The sequence below is a fragment of the Mytilus galloprovincialis genome, chromosome 14 (genome assembly GCF_965363235.1).
Source record: "Mytilus galloprovincialis chromosome 14, xbMytGall1.hap1.1, whole genome shotgun sequence".
In the NCBI taxonomy this organism is placed as follows: domain Eukaryota; kingdom Metazoa; phylum Mollusca; class Bivalvia; order Mytilida; family Mytilidae; genus Mytilus; species Mytilus galloprovincialis.
In genome coordinates, this window is record NC_134851.1 from 52,419,818 (window position 1) to 52,440,747 (window position 20,930).

Sequence of the window (20,930 nt, forward strand, 5' to 3'; positions counted from 1 at the left end):
GACACAACATAGAAAACTAAAGAATAAACAACACGAACCCCAACTGAACCAATGATAAACCAGAATCTCTCTCACAGTACCAGACTTGTTTTACCAATATCAATTTAAACCTGTATAAACTAAACTTCTGTCTAAACCGAAAAATGTTCAGGTCAACTGCACAATTAAACTTAATTGTGTAGTTTGGAAAACAGAAATTTCAATTATTGTCGTTATATAACTGAATTTCGTCTTGAAACATCTCTAGAATCAATGCTTTTTTTGGCAGTACGTGGTATTATAAAGGAACTTCTAATCCATGACTAGGAGATATGTTAAATATTCCTCATGACATTAATTAATCTATACACATGCACCTATCTTATTTGAATAACTTGAACATTCAGTTTCCAAAGGGATACATTAAGACAGTTTTCATTAAATATTATCAAAGAAACCTTACATCATATTTTTGATCATATAGTGTATCAAAGTGATTTATTTCAGATATTTAAGTGACAACAACATTGACCAATATCCCTCAGCGGCGTTGGGCAACAAAGGGCTTCTCTCTATGTAAGTATTAATTATCAGCAGGGAACTAAAAAGCTGAGACATGATATTTTCTCTTTTGAATTGTTTCACATTTTATCATGCTAAAGATAATAAGCATAAAATAAATATGGCAGACAGCAAGAACACAACAACCACAAATGTATAGGCTCCTAACTTTAGAGAGGCACATCAAAAACTCTTTTACGTAGAGGGCAGTATTATTTTAATTTTATGCATTTTTTCCTAAAGATAACTTTTGTTCTTAAGGTAATTTGTCATATACATGTAAATGTGATTAACAACAAGATACATCACAGTTTAGAAACATGGGGGTCACTCTGACCTTCTTCATTTCACTCTCTTTTTAATTTCCTTTGAAATTATTATTTTCTATCAACTTAGAATTACTATCTCAATCAAACTTGTTGTAACAGAACTTTACATTAAAGATATATGGAGAACAATAAAGTGACAGAAATATCCAGTGATACTTTCCTCAATCATGGTACACTTCAAATACTAGATATGTCAGGTAATGGATTAAAGAAGATTGAACAAGGAACTTTGGATGCCTTGTCTGATCTCACATATTTGTAAGTATACATTCAAAACCTGGTATATTTATGAGAAGTTTTTAAACATTCTTATTGGTGTTCCAACTGTATGTATCACTCTGCTCAGCTTCTCATAAAATAGCATATCACAGCTATGTGACATCAAATACATTGACCTTGCCTTAATAACCTTGACCCAGACATATCGCTGATGTCATAATGAATGAAGAAATACTTTTTGTTCTTCTCTAAAAGATTTAAGTAGTACTAGAAAACCACGTTTTACAATTGTTTAACTTCAATTGTAAATTTGCGTAATATTTTCATTGTGAAAATTGAAATAAACAAAAATTTGTTAGAAAATCAAGATTTGGAGGAATTTCTTTTTGTACTTTTATTTCAACGAAAACTGATAACGGTATTCTATGCTATTCAAAGTTAATTCCCTGCTTCAAAAGTTATCTGTTGACTTCCATACTTAATAAAATTTCAAAGACTTAATGAAATTTCATATCTACATTGAAAATGATATTCTGATTTAATTTCTGATGTAATATGTATTCTTCTGCCTTGCAAAATATGTATATTTTTATAAACTTCTTGGATTTCTATGGAATTTGATTTTTAAGGAGAATATGACATCGTGATTTGATTTCTGTGACTTGAAATTATTCATCCGTCCCCTTTTATCTCACCTGACATAAAAGGCCAGGTGAGTTTTTCTCATCATTCCTTTTTCACAACAGTCGTCTGTCGTCGTAAACTTTTACAAATATCTTCTCTGAAACTACTGACCCAAATTTAGCCACAATCATCATTAGGGTATCTAGTTTAATAAATGTGTCAGATGACCCCACCTGCCAACTGAGATTGCTGACATCGCTCAAAATAGAACATAGGGATAAAATACAAGTTTTGTCTATTATTTTGAAAATCATTATAAACAGAGAAAATTTGACAGTGCAAAAATTATCAGAATGATGAACTCTTCTATTGGTCAAACCTATCAGCAACTTCCTTTAGGAGTTATTTCCCTTTAATGAAAAAAAAAATACCATTTTTGTTCATTTTTGCCTATCGTGCTGAAAACTAAAAAAGATAGAGAGAAACTTTATATTGAAAAAATGATCAGCATGACATGTTCTAAAAATGAATCTGGCATGGTTGAAATCGTCATTTAAAATTGAGAATGGAAATGGGGAATGTGCCAAAAAGACAACAACCCGACCATAGAAAAAAACAACAGCAGAAGGTCACCAGCAGGTCTTCAATGTAGCGAGAAATTCCCGAACCCGGAGGCGTCCTTCAACTGGCCCCTAAACAAATATATACTAGTTCAGTGATAATGAACGCCATACTAATTTCCAAGTTGTACACAAGAAACTAAAATTAAAATAATACAAGACTAACAAAGGCCAGAGGCTCCTGACTTCGGACAGGCGCAAAAATGCGGCGGGGTTAAACATGTTTGTGAGATCTCAACCCTCCCCCTATACCTCTAGCCAATGTAGAAAAGTAAACGCATAACAATACGCACATTAAAATTCAGTTCAAGAGAAGTCCGAGTCTGATGTCAGAAGATGTAACCAAAGAAAATAAACAAAATGACAATTATACATAAATAACAACAGACTACTAGCAGTTAACTGACATGCCATCTCCAGACTTCAATTAAACTGACTGAAAGATTATGATTTCATCATATGAACATCAGGCACAATCCTTCCCGTTAGGGGTATAGTATCATACCATCATAACATATATGAAAAGAACATAACCCGTGTCATGCCAACAACTAGTTTTTGAATAAATGTGTTTAGTTCCGATGCAAAGACCCTATAAAAGAGGGACGAAAGATACCAAAGGGACAGTCAAACTCATAAATCTAAAACAAACTGACAACGCCATGGCTAAAAATGAAAAAGACAAACAAAAAAACAATAGTACAAATGACACAACATAGAAAACTAAAGAATAAACAACACGAACCCCACCAAAAACTAGGGGTGATCTCAGGTGCTCCGGAAGGGTAAGCAGATCCTGCTCCACATGCGGCAATCGTGTTGCTTATGTGATAACAAATCCGGTAAATAGTCTAATTCGGTAGGTCACATTCAGGAAAGGGAAGGGGATTGTAGTTACGACGTAAGGAACATATCCGATATCATTTGTGATACGGTTATTCCATAACGGTCAACCAACTCGTGATGGCGTCCGTAAAATTTACGAAGGGATGATTTCAACTTCACCATTTGGAACTCTTGGTTTAATAGTTTCCTTGTGAGCAGCAACCCTCTATCAAGAAAATCATGATAGGAAATGCAAGCACGGGAATATCGTATCAATTGGGAGATATATACCCCGTATGTAGGTGCTGCTGGAATGTTGCTACTTAGAAATGGAAAGTTCACAATTGGAAAGCTGAAATCATCTCTTTTGTCGTAAAGTTTTGTTTTCAACCGACCCTCATTGTCAATTTCTAGATGTAATTCAAGATATGAGGCCGACTTAACTGTATCTGTAGTATAAGTGAATTAATATTAACGCCAAAATATGCAATCTTTAGTGACCTGACAACAGTATCGTAACTATATCCCTTCTTAATAAGTCTATTCAAAGGTTTTGTTAGTTTTTGAGGTCAATACTGACACCTTTGTGCTTTATAAAGAATATTTCCATAAAAAATTGGATGTGAAATACCTGAACGTATAAGAAGTCTGCATGTTGAGCTATATTTAAAGAATGAAACAATAAAACTCAACAAAAAATGTATGTATATATCTTAATTAGCACTAAATTTCATTTTTAGCATGTAACAAGAAATCTCTGTGATGAATTGCTTCATTTGAGTCCATATTTATTATTTGTCTTAAAATTCACAAGTAGTACAGGGACCTTTTTATTTTTTCCATTACTTCAATGCAATTTTATCAAATTTGTGGGCAGAATTTGTATTGCCTATACATGTATTTGATTGCAAAATTTAAATTACTTTCTAACACAGTTAGCATTTAAGACAGCAATAATGTTTTGAATATTAAAACCTTTATTTAACTTACTTATAATTTTGATTTTATTCAGAGACATGAGCAGCAACAACTTGACCTACATTGAGCCTCTTTCATTCAGTCAGCTTGGTGATTTACAGACCATAAAGTTAGCAGATAATGAACTAATCTTCTTCCCAAAGTTACCCAACATGACCAATCTAAAGTCATTGGATCTAAGTAATAATCTCATTAGATCATTTGAGATTGCTGCATTTACAGATTTTGATGGAAACAAGAAATTTAAAACCTTGTAAGTAGGAATTAGTTAGGACGACCCTAAAAAAAGTGCATAAAATTAAATTTGATATTGTTCTCAAATTTTTTTTTATGCCAGTGATTAAAGTTTTTATTAAGGATGTGGAACGCATTATTTTACCAGTTCTTTTCTCCATTGGTATATTGGACACAGTTATAAATTGTGTCACTAACTTACTGTGGAATGTATTTGTGTGATAATTCACCTGTGACACATGTTTTTTTTACTTAACCCTTTTTACAGTAATATAGAAAGAAACTTATTATTATACTGTACACCAAGGATGTTCATCAATAACTTCATCAAAGTGAACGTTACTATGTGAAAGAATGCAAGAGACTCCAGACGTGTCAACTATCCACATTTTCGCGGTATCATCCCGATTTTCATGCCTCAACACGAATCCCGATATCGGTATCATAAAACAAGTCAAAATCCTGATTTTCACAAAATGTACCTGAAAAAATTATTGGTTACTGATTTTAAAGTTTTTCTGATCAATTTCTATATTATCCATAATTTTACCTGGCGACATATTTATGAAAAATTTACTACCCTATGCTAATCAATGGTCACAACATGTGTCATAATTTGTTGTTACATGTAATCGGATAACCTGATGGGTCATAACAATCCTCAAAATTAATTAATCTGTAAACACCACAAGAACTTGTGATAATCCAATGTTCAGTACTTTGATTTCTATTATCATAACTATTTATTCACTGATTTATGATGACTTTTTGTAGGACACTGACAGGGAACACCGACATTGGCTGTGACTGTTACCTTCTTGAAACAATGACAGTTGTTAAATCTATCATAACAGATGGGGAGTGCAGTAGTCCAGTTGGTTTAGCAGGGATATCATTAGATTCTAGCTCATCAGGATCCTTACCACACTTCTTAAGTGCTGATCCTGCATTATTTTTATGCTGTATGTACATATGTTAATAGTAAAACTCCATCAAAGAACAGGTGATATATTTTTAACATCCATTATCCATCATTAATGTTTTGTCCGTGGTAAACATTTTAAACTTCTTTGTTGGACAGCTGAAGCCTAGTGATAAGACATCTTGTTATTTTTTGGTTGCATGAAAGTATATGCTGTAGATTCATTTATTTTCGTGGGTCTAATTTTTATGGATTTATGAAAAATTGTATGGCTGTAGAAATGAATGATTTTGTAGTTTTGCATACAGGCATATAGAATTTGTATATCATTAAACATTTAAATTCGTCAGTCACCTTTACCAACGAAATCCACAAAAATTGTTATCCAATGAATTTACAGTATAATGAATCCGGCTACACAACACAAATTGTAGAAAAGACTGGACAAGACATTGTGGGGGACATTGTTCAGCTAAAACACCTTAGGTAGTAAAGTTTCATCATAGTCTTAATCACAAATTGACCTCTTAGTTCTGTCCCTAAGAAATGTGAATTAAATAAAAAATAGGCAGCACTTTCACACTTACATTCCTTGTTTTATGAAGTTTATGTCAGGAAAGTGTTATCTATAATGTTTATAGTAGGTTACATAATTCCTCTTTGTAATTGATATTGAACATTGCATTGAAAGTGACGTCACACTCACACCTACTATTTTGTTGATTTTTATGAAGTGTATATCAAAAGCTGATAACAGCAAGGTCTTAAAAAAGCGCTGACAAGGTAATTTTATAGGAGTTTATATGCTCCATAGAAAAGGAAATATATGGGAATAAAGCATTTTAAGCCATATCTTTCCTACACATTTCTGATTTTAATTTTTTTTTAGTAATTACCCTAGGGCAGATACAATATGGCAATGCAAGTGACTTCAAACTTTTTTTTTTATAAAACCTGCTCTTTGCTAAACCAATATAAGCTGAGCAAGATTTAAAATGGTGCATGCTAGCTCACAAGGAAGACTGCAGGAAGGCAATTGGCACCACACTGGACATATTCTGAGTCACTCTAAGCCTACATGTCCTTGCTCTTACTTCTTTATAGTGTGTGTTTAGCATTAGAAACAGCAAATACCAATTTTCAAGTCAGGAATCTAACTTACATTTTTCACAGAATCATGATGAACATATGCTACCAAGAGACCTTTCATAACTATTCATATCAGATTGATTTCCAATATCTATGTTCTATTGATATTAAGAACATTGTATTTTAAAGTATGTTATATACTATTTCAATTCAAATGGGTCTTTCTTCTGATGGTCTGTCTATATTATTGGCCTCTAACAAAAAAGCTGCCCATTTAATATTTTATGAGGAGACTTGATGAATCCTGTCAGGAATATTGTTTTTGATTGATTTATTTTTATTTCTTTAGAAAACAGAGCCATGAGAGCTTGCTCAACAAATGTATACAGTATAGAGATTCTATGACATGCATAAAAATAAGCGAGCATTGTAACAAGGCCAAACAAAAAGTATATATAACAGTCTATTATTTCAACTTGGAATTATTTTTAATTATGGAATTTGTATAGTTTCTTGTGCTTGAAATTTTAATAAATTCCATTTTTGTTCTGTATTTTGATGTTCTGTGCGGCACACACCACTTTCTATTATAAAGAGGAAAGAACATTTTCAATCGAATGTACTGTGCAGCTCATAACACTATCTATACAAAATACATTGATATAGGTAATTGTGGTATGAGTGCCCGGATGATACAACTCTTCATCCAAGCCACAATTTGTAAAAGTAAACCATTATAGGTCAAGGTATTGTATGGAAATTGTTATGCACCGCTCAAACCATCATAATACAGATTCTAATATGACAACCTATTATCGTCAACTAGTATAATCACAACCTTAGTGCAAATGAGTAATACACAAAAACAGCTGTTCTCAATTTTTATCTCTATTTTACAGCAAAATAAACAAATCAGTCCATTTCAATTTATTTTTCAATGTTAAATTTCATAAAACGAAAATTCCGTGAAATGATGATATCGTCTGGCATGGCAATGAAACAATGTGACGTCTCAAGTAGGTTTCAGTAAACAAAAAAGTCAAATGTAAATATATACCGGGCACAAGAAATTATACAAATTCCATAATTAAAAATAATTCCAAGTTGAAATAATAGCCTGTTATATGTTAAAGGTTTCCCTTTAGGCTTCTTAAACAAATTGGTGGGTATAATAAAGGTTTATTTTGGCACCAGCTATATATTTGTTTCTAGTTATATATATATAGAAAATAAGGATGGTTCAGGAAACCCTAAACACTAATATCTTTTGAAGGGATTTTTCTTGGGCCAAAAGGTGAAATAACAGTTTGTAGATATAAAAACTTGCACATACAAACACAACCTAGTACAGTACAAACAAAATGATGTATTTTACTTTTAGCTCCTTATCATGTGAATGCTGTAGCCCTGTCTGGGACCAGTATAGCTGTCACATGGACAAGACCCAATAATAGTGTGTCATCAACATCCTATCTTCCTGATGCTTCTACTACACCATGGTATGGATAATACAAATTATGTTTCCTTGGCCATCAGATTATTAAACTGTTCTCATCACAATGTTACTATGCATCCTTTTTAGATCACCTGGCCCAATAGAGCCAGGTGAGCTTTAATTTTTCTTATAATTTGGCTACCGTAGTCCGTCATCGTCCGTTAATTTTTACAAAAATCTTCTCCTCTGAAATTACTGGGCCAAATGTAACCAAACTTTACCTAAATCATCCTTAGGGTATCTTGTTTACAAAATGTATCTGATAACCCCGCCCATCAACCAAGATGGCCGCCATGGCTAAAAATAGAACATGGGGGTGAAAAGCAGTTTTTGGATTATAGCTCTAACACTAAAACAATAACAGCAAATCTGACAGTATAAAAATGTTTATCAAGTCGAGATCAATCTGCCCTGAAATTGTCAGACACATCCGAAAACTGGTTGTTGAGTTGTTGCCCCTAAATAAAGGCAACAGTAGTATACTGCTGTTCAAAACTCATAAATCCATGGACAAAAAACAAAATCGGGGTAACAAACTAAAACCGAGGGAACTCACTAAGGACACTTTTAAGGACATTTTGCAATTTTTAGTTTTTATCTTCGATATTATAATTAAGAAAAAATAAATGTATAGTATTTGAAGCTTTGCGGACGTCCATCAGTAGTTTTTTTCTTTTTTAATTTTCCTGGCGACACGTAGCGAATACAGGTAAAAGGGTATTTGTGACAGTAAAACTACTGGTGGACGTCCCCAGATATCTTAAGTTTTCTATGTCATCCCAATAATAAAAACTTGCATTTGGATGTCAGATAGATTTATCTGTTTGCAGATTTTCCTGAAATAGCAATATAAAACTAGAATTGCTATTGCAAGCAATAGCGGATGTCAACCCTTCCCCCCATTGCCACTAAGCGGCAGCCATTTCAAAAACTTTTAACAGTGAATGTACATATTTGCATGGCTATACATTTTTCTGTAAATTTTCAGTACATTTAGATCATTTTAAAAACATAACATTTTTTATGTTTCCATAGCAACGGCAGCCATTTTGAAAGTTTCAAAGTCAAAAGTCTTATCTATATATGCCAGTTAACAATAATATTAAGTTTCATTAAGTTTGGAGCATTTCGAAAAATTTTGACATTTTTGCAGTTTATATGGCAACGGTGGCCATTTTGGAAATTCCAACTTCAAAAGTCTCATGCAGACTTGACAGTCAACAATCCTATTAAGTTTCATCAATTTTGGAGCATTTTGAAATTTTTGAAATTTTTGACATTTTGATTTGTTCCTATGGCAACAGAGACTATTCCCAAAATATAATGGCATATACCACATTGGTAAATGGGAGGGAGCATACCATCAAAGTTTCAATCAATTTACCTACCATTTTAAGAAAGTAAATGCTACTTTTAGGTTTTTTGACCATTTTGACCTGTTTTGCATTGTTTCCATGGTAACGGCAGATATTTTCGAAATTCCAACGCCACATTCTACATCTACCAATGGTGCTCATCATTACTGTTAAATTTTATAAAATTTGGAGCATTTCCATAATTTTGAAATTTTTGGTGTAGTATCCATGGCAACATAGCAGTTCCAATGATTGCCAAAATCATCCCAAAGCAGTATATAGTGGGCACCTACATTGTATTAAAATCTAAAGATTTTAAGGTTAAACATTCTCAAACAATTCACCTAACTGCAAAATTATATTTTTTCACCATTTTCCCGTTTCCATGGTAATGGCAGCCATTTTTTAGTTCCAAAGTTGCACTGCAACTGGAAAGTCATGGTTCCTTATTATAGTGCATCATCATTCAGATTGGTTCCTTTGGATCTGAGAAAGTGGACGGACAAAATTAGGTGGAAGAAAAATAATAATACAGAAAAAGAAACAGAGGAAAAGCAATATGTCACCCGACATTGTCGATCGGGTGACATAATTAACTTTTCATTTTGTAAATGTACTATCTTAAAAAAATCAAAATAATAAATGCAAGCAAAAGTTTCTAAATTTACAGTTATAGAAATTTATTTCAAAGCAGTTATTCTAAGCGTTCTTTTAAGGGCCAATTAATTGTCACTCAATAACAGTTACTGCCTTTTATTAAAGAAATGAGCAAATTCATATATAAGATTCTGATCTGTTTCAAAGCACATGTATTTGATTTCAGGCAGTATTATGTATTTTGCACAGATGGGACTGTCAATGCTAATGCTGTTGTCTCATCAGGAACCTACACTTATACATTTACATCTGTTGATGGAATACAGACAGAGACAGAATATATCTGTGCTGTTGCTTTACATGATGGATCTTCACTCAGTGCTTACGGTAGTCCAGCAGTAGTAACTACTCAAGTTGGTTCAAGTATGTACTATATATATATTGATTTGTCTTTATACTCTATACTGAGTATGTATTATATATATATTGATTTGTCTTTATACTCTATACTGAGCCCAATAGACTGGATTTTCCAATCTAGTTCTGAGTCAGATAAAAAAGAACAACAATCTTTTTGCAGAAGACAACAGTTATACATGTTATAATTGACAATTCATTATATAGGTACAACTGGCTAACGGTAGAGCTATATAGTTATAAATAAAAATAGCATTCACCTGTAATTTACTTTGCACAATTGGCGCAAATGAACGAATCAAATTGGCACAATTGAAGTATCAAAAGTTTCTAAAATGGGCGCAAATGTCATGCCAAATACTCAGAGGAGGAACGACACTCTGCACATGGCACACAGATTTGTCTAATTTATTATCAATCGGTCGCTGTGATAACGCGTCATTGATTACAAGCAGTTCATGGCGTGAACATCACTTGGGCATCAGAAATTTGTGGACTGAGATTATAAATATAACCAGTTAAGGAGGCTCGAGGGTATAAAAATTTCAGAAAAAAATTAAACATTTGTTTTCCATTACAAATTTTATGTGTTACCTTTTGTAGTTGTTACTTTATCATATGGTACAAAAATCATTCAAAACAATCAATTCGTATTGGCCCCAGATGACTTTTAAAATGTATACATCATTGAAAAAGTTCCAAATTATCTCCCTTTGGTGGAAAAATGCCATTTTTTGGCTCTAAAATTGAAATATCTCTTTTAACTTATCGGTGACCTATATTATTTATTATTGTACAGCAATATAATATTTTCCACAGAACGTAACCAAAAGTTAGCGTGCAATAAATTCTAATATTGCACTAGTGCAATAAATCTTTAAAATTCATGACGTCATTAACGACAAAATCTTAGTTTAAACCAATTTTTACTTTCAAATATTATATTGCTATACAATAAAAGGGTTATTGCATGAATATTGGGGAATAGTGTCCCTCGTAGAACATATATTGCACTCGCAAGCTCGTGCAATATAAAATTCTACTCGGAACAATATTCCCCAATATTCATGCAATAACCCTATAATATAATTTCCATATAAGCTGTACTTAAACTAAATTATTGTAAAATTTGAGTTATTTCTGTAATAAATTTCTTTTTTTTATTTCGTTATTACCTTCATTTCTCCTATTACTTCAACAGAAAAAACCCAAATGTACGCTTCTTTCGAAGGCAGATTGTGAGCGCAAATGAACGGTGACCCCACTTTTTTATTTTACTTTTCTATTAACTATAAGATAGAGTTCATTTATAGAAAAATATAGAGATATCCTATATAAATGATTTAGACCCGCGAACCCCCTTAAATACAGTTGTATTGGATATACAATATTCATCCATGTACACATAATAAACGAATTTGTAATTGTCATTTTTTGTCGTGAATATAAAAAATAAAATTGAGAATGGACATGGGGAATGTGTCAAAGAGACAACAACCCGACCATAGAAAAAACAACAGAAGAAGGTCACCAACAGGTCTTCAATGTAGCGAGAAATTCCCACACCCGGAGGCATGCATGTCATACTCATACCCGTATTAATTTGCATATCCCCGCCCGAGGGCTTTTTTTTTTATACGGCATGGACATTTATAGAATTATTCGATTAATATCAAGGTGTTATTTAGGACAACATTCTAATTTAATTACAAAACTATTTATATTGTATTCTTCTTCATTTATCTGTACAAAATTAAAAAAAAACCGAGAAAACACAATTAGAAAAAGATGCCGACCACTACACAATGTATATACAATTTTAAAACGCTGTTATATAACAAGGTTTTTACTGGGTGAAATATTTTCATTATGTCTTGAATATAATCAAAATACACATGTAGTTTTTATGCGTATGGTTAGTATTTTCTCACGTATTTGACAAATATATATGGACATTTTATTTGAAGCGTAACCGGCAATACACAAATTATAAACAATTTTTAAAAGCTGTTCGTTTACACGGTTTTTATTGACTGAAACATTTTCCTCATTTCTTGGATACAATCAAAGTACACATAAAATATAGTTTTTATGCATTAGGTTAGTATTTACTCACGTATTTGACAATTATATTTGAACATTTTATTTGAAGATCGTCGTTTTTGTCGAGCCTGCGACTTTAGTTGCAGAAAGCTCCACATAGGGAAAGTGATCCGGCGGCGGCGACGGCGGCTACGGCGGCGGCGGCGGCGGTGTTACATGTAGCTCACTTCTTAAAAGCTTTATATTTTAGTAGGTGGAAGACCTGGATGCTTCATACTTTGTATATATATTCCATATGGAATATAAAGGGACGTAACTCCACTACTAATCCACTACTTACCGTGGGGGCGCCTCCCTACTAACCTAATATCAAATATACACGGTTTGCACGCGGACGCTTTTAGGCATCAACCATTTGATTTTCTGGGGGGGGGGGTTCTGACAAACTTTTTTTTTCGCCTTCGGCAAGAAACAAACTTTTTTTTTCACGACAAGTCGAACACAATTTTTTTCTTTCATGACAAGTCGAACACAATTTTTTTCTTTCAATTTTAGCATTACATATAGTGCCAGCTGAGGGTGAAACAAACATTTTGTTTTCTCAGGGTCAAAAACAAATTATTTTTTTCTCCATAAAAATCCATAGCCCCCCCCGAAAATCAAATGGTTGCTGCCTTAACCTATCATATTCCTGGAAATGTATAGGAGGTAAGATAAAAAAAAAAAAAGAACCACACCAAAACAATATTACCAAGATGGAATAAACAGTCAAAGTTTAAAATATACAAAGGCAAATAAAAAGAACACTTAGGCTATTACCTGTAATTAAGATGAGAAACAACGTTTGTACCTAGAATCTATACTTCAAAACTATCATGTATTATTTGTTAAATTTTTACAGAATATTTAGCAACAATTTTTAAGGGGTTGGTATTTTTCTATGAACAAATGGAGTGGCAAACTGAATAAAATATGATGTAAATATGAACTAGCCATTCATTGTTACAACTGTGATGAATTTGTACATTAGTTACAGCTCGGCAAGAATTATTTGTATAAAACTTGAATAAACACAGAAAAGAATAAGATGTTTCGCGGGTAAATCTTGGTTCTGGTTTAATGTGAAGGGGTGAAACTGTAATACGAGTTAGGAGGCACTTTGGTAGAACACCCCTCATTCAAGAATAGTACGGCTGACATTGGGGTATATAAGGAGGAGCGATTCCTAGCTCTTTGTCATTCGTCTGATGCTACGAAGACGATGGCCATAATACGTACGGTACATGATAATCAGAGAAAGGATATTTGAGATAGTTGTCTCTTATATAGTTTCTATTACTAAGTGTAATAAAGAACAGGTTGGTACCTGTTAGTATTCTCTAATATTGAATTGCATTCATGATTGTAATGCAACAAAGACCAAGGTTGAATCCTGTTCTTTAGACCTGTAAAACGTGTAGTTTGTCAAGTATGAATTTTACCGTACAAGACAAGTGTGTTCAAATGTAGGATACCACAATGTACCATTAAGACAAGTCGTAGCTTGAAGGGTACCAACATGTATAGGACAAGTGTGAGTCTGTGTGACCAACTTGTAAGGTACATAATTGTACCAGGAGAACGAGTTGCGTATTGGACAGTGTGAGTCTGTGTGACCAACTCGTAAGATATATAATTGTACTAGGAGAACGAGTGGCGTATTGGACAAGTGTGAGTCTGTATGACCAACTTGTAAGGTACATAATTGTACCAGGAGAACGAGTGGCGTATTGGACAGTGTGAGTCTGTGTGACCAACTCGTAAGGTATATAATTGTACCAGGAGAACGAGTGGCGTATTGGACAAGTGTGAGTCTGTGTGACCAACTTGTAAGGTACATAATTGTACCAGGAGAACGAGTGGCGTATTGGACAGTGTGAGTCTGTGTGACCAACTCGTAAGGTATATAATTGTACCAGGAGAACGAGTGGCGTATTGGACAAGTGTGAGTCTGTATGACCAACTTGTAAGGTACATAATTGTACCAGGAGAACGAGTGGCGTATTGGACAAGCAAGGCCGTAACTAGGCATCTTATTTCAGTGAGGCAAAATAATTGAGCCGAGCGAAGCGAGGCGAAATTTGTTTTGGAGGGCCAGTATGAAATGAATGATGCAAAATCCTGCATTCTAGGCATGTTTAGAGAGTTTGATAATGTTTTGAATTTGGACACTTTTTAAATAAATTTTTCATATTTTAAGACTTTTAATTGCTAACACCAAATTTTTAACAACTTTATTTATATGTAAGATAATCATCCAAATGCCACTGATTTGAGTCTGCTGTCAGAACATAGAACAAACATCGATTCAGTAGAGTTTGCCAAATTTGTCTATGGCCGGTTCAGTCAAATCGTTTCAGAATCATAATTCAAGGTCTGCTGATATCCTTATCGCGATGAACATGGAGCATAGCAAGACCGTACAATCTCTCGTCAATCATGCATGGTATATTCCAAGTTTTCAGTCGTTTCAGGGCAGTCTGTGTTTCTAAAGGTAGCACATTATCATCAACACAATGATCAATGTCTTCTTCCAATTCCTTCTCCATCAGCAATTCGGTAGCAGCATCGGTAGTAACAGTTTTGTTTGCAAAAGGGAATTAAGCTTTCCTGTAAGCACCATCATACAGTCGCAGTTACAATCTAATTAAAATATAGATCTCCGATTTCGTTATACTACGTTACTACATATGCTGCTTTTGGTGAATGGGCTGTAGAATTTGCTGCTTTGCCAATTGGTTAAAGGGTTGCAGTTGTACCAATCGAATGGGTATCAAGGTTGAAAGTTGTGTTCTTTGTTGTTTTTCAGGGGGAATAAGTGGTGATCGCAACATTCTCTTTGTAACTGTAGCCCTTCGTGGCGATGGAATGTTTATTTGTGTATTCACAACATTCTGACGTTTTGTTACTAAGTCACCTCTTATATGTAATAGTTCTTCTTCAAGTTTTATAACCTTTTCAATAGTTCTGTTACATTTCAGGCAAATTCCATTTTTAGAAGAAGACGACGGAATAAAGTCTGGCAAAACTTTTACCACATTTTCTGTTTTTTGATCAGTCAATTTCAGTTTTTGAGTGTACTTTTTGTTAACAATTTTAAAACCATCAGGATCAACTATTGTTTGTACAAAAGAAAAGCCACATAGTTCACAGATATCTTCTGCAAAACTGTAAACTTTAACAGGTGTTGATCGTGCCATTTTATAGACTAACTATGAACTAAATGTTCAAAATTATGACGTAAATGGTCGTTCACATCCAAATTTGTGATTATGAGATACATATTAAAATTATTCATTGTTTCAATTCATTTCTTACCAATCGACAGTTTCTGAAGCGAGTGGAAAATTATCAAGATTTTAGCGCGGTTTCTTTCGATGTTCTCTGGACATATGTATGAGCCATTATTTAAATTTATGTATCGAATGAACTGCAAAGATTCGTTAAGATAAATTTTGATTGGTTTAAATAGTCACGTGTGAAATTTATCAAAAGTGAAAGTAAAAGCTGTAGTTGTTAGATCTCATATGTAGTAACGTAGTATTACGAAATCGGAGATCTATATTTTAATTAGATTGTCGCAGTTACAAAATATTAAACTCGCTTTTATGCTGACAAATTAAAGAGTAGACAAACTAGGGATAGAATGAGATAAGATACATGTATATGATTCTATCTATAGAGTAAGTATATGATATGGGTACAGGGGAATTGGAATGGAGATTTGACGTTTACATGTAGTTCCGTAATTTCAAATTATTTCTGGAAATAGTTGGTGGTATTTCAGTTCCATCATCTTTAAAATTAGGGGTTGGGGGTGTCCGATTCCGAAACCCCGAATATAAAGAAACGAAATTCCGTAGTCCCGAATAAGTAATTAAAAGACAAAATCCTGTGTTAAAGGTTCTACCATTCCTCAATAATATCAAATTGGAATATGGAATTACTATTCTTTCAATTTCTTAGGTTAAAGAAACATGGATAAAAGCTAATCCATGCATGCATTCATGTTTCATATTATTTATATTTTATTTTATTTATCTGTAAAGAGAAAGATTAAAGTTTGTGAAATGAATACGCAGACAAGACTGCCCTTTCCGAAGACCAGTACTTGATTTGTCAGTCTACTTATCCTAATGAAGTTAAATGTAATACTCAGACTCTGTTCACAAAAAAATAGTTTACTAGAATTACTCCTTCTTTACCTTCAGTGTCGCTTTTCCTTTTTCTGCAAGAGCCTGTTTTTAACTAAAGATCCATGATGATTATCGTTACTAGGTTAATGTAATCGAGAAACATCACCCGTTGAGATGCTCAGTTATATCCAGGAAGAATAGTTTAAAAGGAATGATGACAAGTTATATAAATTAAGGTTGAGACAGAACAACCGTGAAATGACTATTATATTTATATATATGTACAAAAAATTTAATCAGTGTCGAAATTTTAGTGAGGCAATTGCCTCACTTAATTGCCTCACTTGACTCAAGGGTAGTTACGGCCTTGACAAGTGTGATTCTGTGTGACCAACTTGTAAGGTAAATACTTGTACCAGGAGAACGAGTGACGTTTTGGACAAGTGTGATTCTGTGTGACCAACTTGTAAGGTAAATAGTTGTACCAGGAGAACGAGTGACGTTTTGGACAAGTGTGATCCTGTGTGACCAACTTGTAAGGTAAATAGTTGTACCAGGAGAACGAGTGACGTTTTGGACAAGTGTGAGTCTGTGTGACCAACTTGTAGGGTACATAATTGTACCAGGAGAACGAGTGGCGTATTGGAAAAGTGTGAGTCTGTGTGACCAACTTGTAGGGTACATAATTGTACCAGGAGAACGAGTGGCGTATTGGACAAGTGTGAGTCTGTGTGACCAACTTGTAGGGTACATGATTGTACCAGGTGAACGAGTGGCGTATTGGACAAGTGTGAGTCTGTGTGACCAACTTGTAGGGTACATAACTGTACCAAGAGAACGATTGGCGTATTGGACAAGTGTTTGTCTGTGTGACCAACTTGTAGGGTACATTATTGTACCAGGAGGACAAGTTTGTTCCGGACCCAGGACAAATTTGTAATAGTACAAATTTGTACCAATTGTATATATTTAAAGTAGAATAGTTTATAGATAGTTTATTAGAGACCGCAAAGAGCAGTTATATATATATTTTAGTTTATTGACGTTAATTTATGAATACAGATTATTTGTCATATTTTGGATTCAGTATCAAACTGGTAACGAACTCATTCTAAAATAGAAACAGACACGCTTACCCTGTGTACACGTTACACAACATTATTCTTAGTCAATGCAATAAAAAAAACCTTCCACTGTAGAGATAACATGATTCGCAGTTATTGAAAAATGTCTTATTATGCAAAATGAATTTTCAGATCAGTTATTAAATGTTTATATTGTTACTTAAGGATTTATTATAACAGTCAAAAAATGATCAAATTTCATTCATTTTCAGTTACCCCTGGAGGTACCCCTGGAGTAAGTGATTGGGTTCTGCCAATAATTTATTATGACTTTAGGTAAGCAATTACAAAAGAATGTTTAGTGTATCCTTCGGTTTGTTCAATCACATTTTCTTTCAGGATATGTATACCAGTCTACAAAGCTCACACCTGTAGGGTACCAGTCAGCAATGCTCACACCTGCAGGGTACCAGTCAGCAAAGCTCATACCTGCAGGGTATCAGTCAGAAAAGCTCACACCTGCAGGGTACCAGTCAGCAAAGCTCAAAATAATGATAATAATAATAATAAATACAATATTTATAGAGCGCATTATATAATAACAAAAAATTCTCTAAGCACTTCACATTTAAAAAATATGTAAAATACAAAAATATATAAAACATGTAAAACATAGATTACAAAGCACTATCTAAAAGGAATCAAACAAGCATAAAAATATTTATAAGATACTAAAAAAAAGAAAAAAGAAATAAAAGAAAGAAAAATGCATGTACCCTAAAATATAAAAAAAAATGTCTAAAACTAATGCAGTCAATTAAAATTGTATAAAATCTACAAGAAATCCGTAAAAGCAGTCCGAAATAAATGAGTCTTGAGTTGCTTTTTAAAGACATTAAAATAATTTCCAGTGGCGGATCCAGAAATTTTTATAAGTGAGGGCCCACTGACTGACCTAAGAGGGACCCGCTTTAGTCACGCTTCAGTGATTCCCTATATAAGCAACCATTTTTTCCCCAAAAAGGGGGGGGCGGGCCCCTCGGGCCCCCCTAAATCCGCCTCTGATTTCATTCCGTAAAAACAATGGCAAATTGTTCCAGAGTGTAGGTGCAGCCTTGTCAAAACACCTCTCACTGTATCTTTTTGTTGGAACGTCATTTGGAGGTTGTAGGAGCATACTATTTTCCGACCCGAGGGATCTACTTGGCTTTTATGGCGTAATTAAATTTTGAAGGTAACTAGGATCCTTGTCATGCTGGGCTTTGTACACATATAAAAGAAGTTTATGTTGGCAACGGTAATGTATGGGTAGCCAGTGTAACGATATTAAAACAGGCGTAATTGAGTCAAATTTCCTTTTTCGTGTTATCAAACATTCTGCTGTGTTTTGGACCCGCTGCAATTTACTGATAATGTTGGTGTTTGTACCATACAACAATGTATTGCCATAGACCAGCCTTGATGTAACTAGGGAGCACACTAGTGTTTTACAGGCTTCAACTGAAATTAAAGATAGAATTCGACCAATATATCCAATTTTGTAAAAACAAGCCTTAGTGATCGCACTGGCTTGATATTCCAAACTGTTGGTTTTCATCAAAGTACATTCCCAGATTTTTCACACAAGAAACGTCGCTTAAGGTGGTATGGGTGTCTTTCGCCATCTTGGATTGTAAAAAACAGAGAATCTAAGGTCCAGATTTTTAATCAAATTAGCAAAATTTGATGCAGGAATACAGATAACTTATGTGAATTAAAATTTAAAAAGACAAACATTAGATTATAACTTATTAATATTAATATTTGTACAAGTGTTGATTAGTTCTGCTTGAATTTTAAATTTTTTTAAAATTGCATTTTAAGGGGAGGTAACTCTGAAATAGTGCATTTTCTAAAGGAATCTACATGGAATTTTTCTATTTTGTATTCTAGCCGGAAAAAACGCACGGTCACCCTATCTTTTCTTTTGATATTCTGTTTTTTCTTCATTAAGTTTCTGCATGTTTGCACTCATCCAATCACCAATATCAGACAAACATTTTTCTAGGCTGCAGGATACCAGTCATCAAAGCTCACACCTGCAGGTTGTTGAGATTGACCCGCAAATCTTGTCACCCATTAGATCAGAAAATATTAAAGATTTTAAAATGAAATCAGTTATCACCAGACTGAGTGCTGTTATTTTTATTAGGGGAAATTGGAAGCTGAAGTCCAGGGTTATACAGTCTAACAAAACTACATTATGTAATTCAAGGCTACTAACAAATGTATACACACATATCTTGGTGTTTGTATTGTCAAGAAGGCTGCCCTCAAACTATGTGTCAACAAATTTGCCATCATAAGAACATTCGAAATCAGTAAAAAGGATGAGTGAAATATAAGGGATTTTTTTTTACTGAAGTTCTGTATGGGTACTTGCTTGGCATGAAATAAATAGACTACTGCAAATATTATTTTATAAAAATTCCAGTAAGGATCATTCTTGTCAAATAATTAATTGATTGACTGTTGATGTATATGTTAACCTCATGTGATTTAGATAGATGGAGTTTAGAACAGTACTGTCAATATAATGTATTTTTTGGGGGGAGGGAGGGTAGTGTTGGTATGATATGGTTTGTTACATTCTATGAAACATAATACTGGCTGAACCCTTTAACCATATATGATAAACTTTATTGCGATGAGGAAAGATAATCCCTGGTGGTTGGTGGTTTTAAGATAACAAGTCTTAAAGCTAAGCAGGAGTCTATGGATTTGTTACAATATTCTTAAAATTACTCTAAATCATCTCCTAGTATCCTGTTTATGTTGTGAACAAATAGTAAAAAGTTGCCAATCAACTTAAATTGAGACGTAGTACACATGTTCCTCTATGATATGATCTTTCTAATTTTAATGCCAAATTTTTCTATGTACTATGGACACAATCCCAACACATTCCTGTTTTTAGCTCACCTGGCCCAAAGGGCCAAGTGAGCTTTTCTCATCACTTGGCGTCCGTCGTCTGTCGTCCGTCGTCTGTCGTCTGTCGTCCGTCGTCCGTCGTCGTTGTAAACTTATACAAAAATCTTCTCCTCTGAAACTACTGGGCCAAATTTAATCAAACTTGGCCACAATCATCATTGGGATATTTAGGTTAAAAAAAAATGTGTCAAGTAACCCGGTCAACCATTCAAGATGGCGGCCATGTCTAAAAATAGAACAAAGGGGTAAAATGTAGATTTTGGTTTACAACTCAAAACCAAAGCATTTAGAGCAAATCTGACACAGGGTAAAATTGTTTATCAAGTCAAGATATATCTGCTCTGAAATTTTCAGATGAATTGGACAACTATTTGTTGGGTTGCTGCCCCCCCCCCCCCCCCCCCAAATTGGTAATCTTAAAAGAAAGTTTGCTG

The 20,930-nt window shown here is 33.8% G+C and overlaps 1 protein-coding gene across 2 annotated transcripts in view; it reads left to right on the forward strand.

The window, feature by feature from the left end:
* The window catches only part of LOC143059422 (uncharacterized), a 374,671-nt gene that overhangs the window by 156,188 nt on the left and 197,553 nt on the right, over positions 1 to 20,930 (forward strand). For both annotated transcript variants that reach the window (XM_076232911.1, XM_076232912.1), the window contains exons 25-31: positions 487 to 555; positions 984 to 1,127; positions 4,170 to 4,388; positions 5,144 to 5,331; positions 7,762 to 7,879; positions 10,054 to 10,250; positions 17,799 to 17,862. In XM_076232911.1, the coding sequence (XP_076089026.1) occupies positions 487 to 555; positions 984 to 1,127; positions 4,170 to 4,388; positions 5,144 to 5,331; positions 7,762 to 7,879; positions 10,054 to 10,250; positions 17,799 to 17,862 (999 nt within the window). The remainder of the gene's footprint in view (positions 1 to 486; positions 556 to 983; positions 1,128 to 4,169; positions 4,389 to 5,143; positions 5,332 to 7,761; positions 7,880 to 10,053; positions 10,251 to 17,798; positions 17,863 to 20,930) is intronic.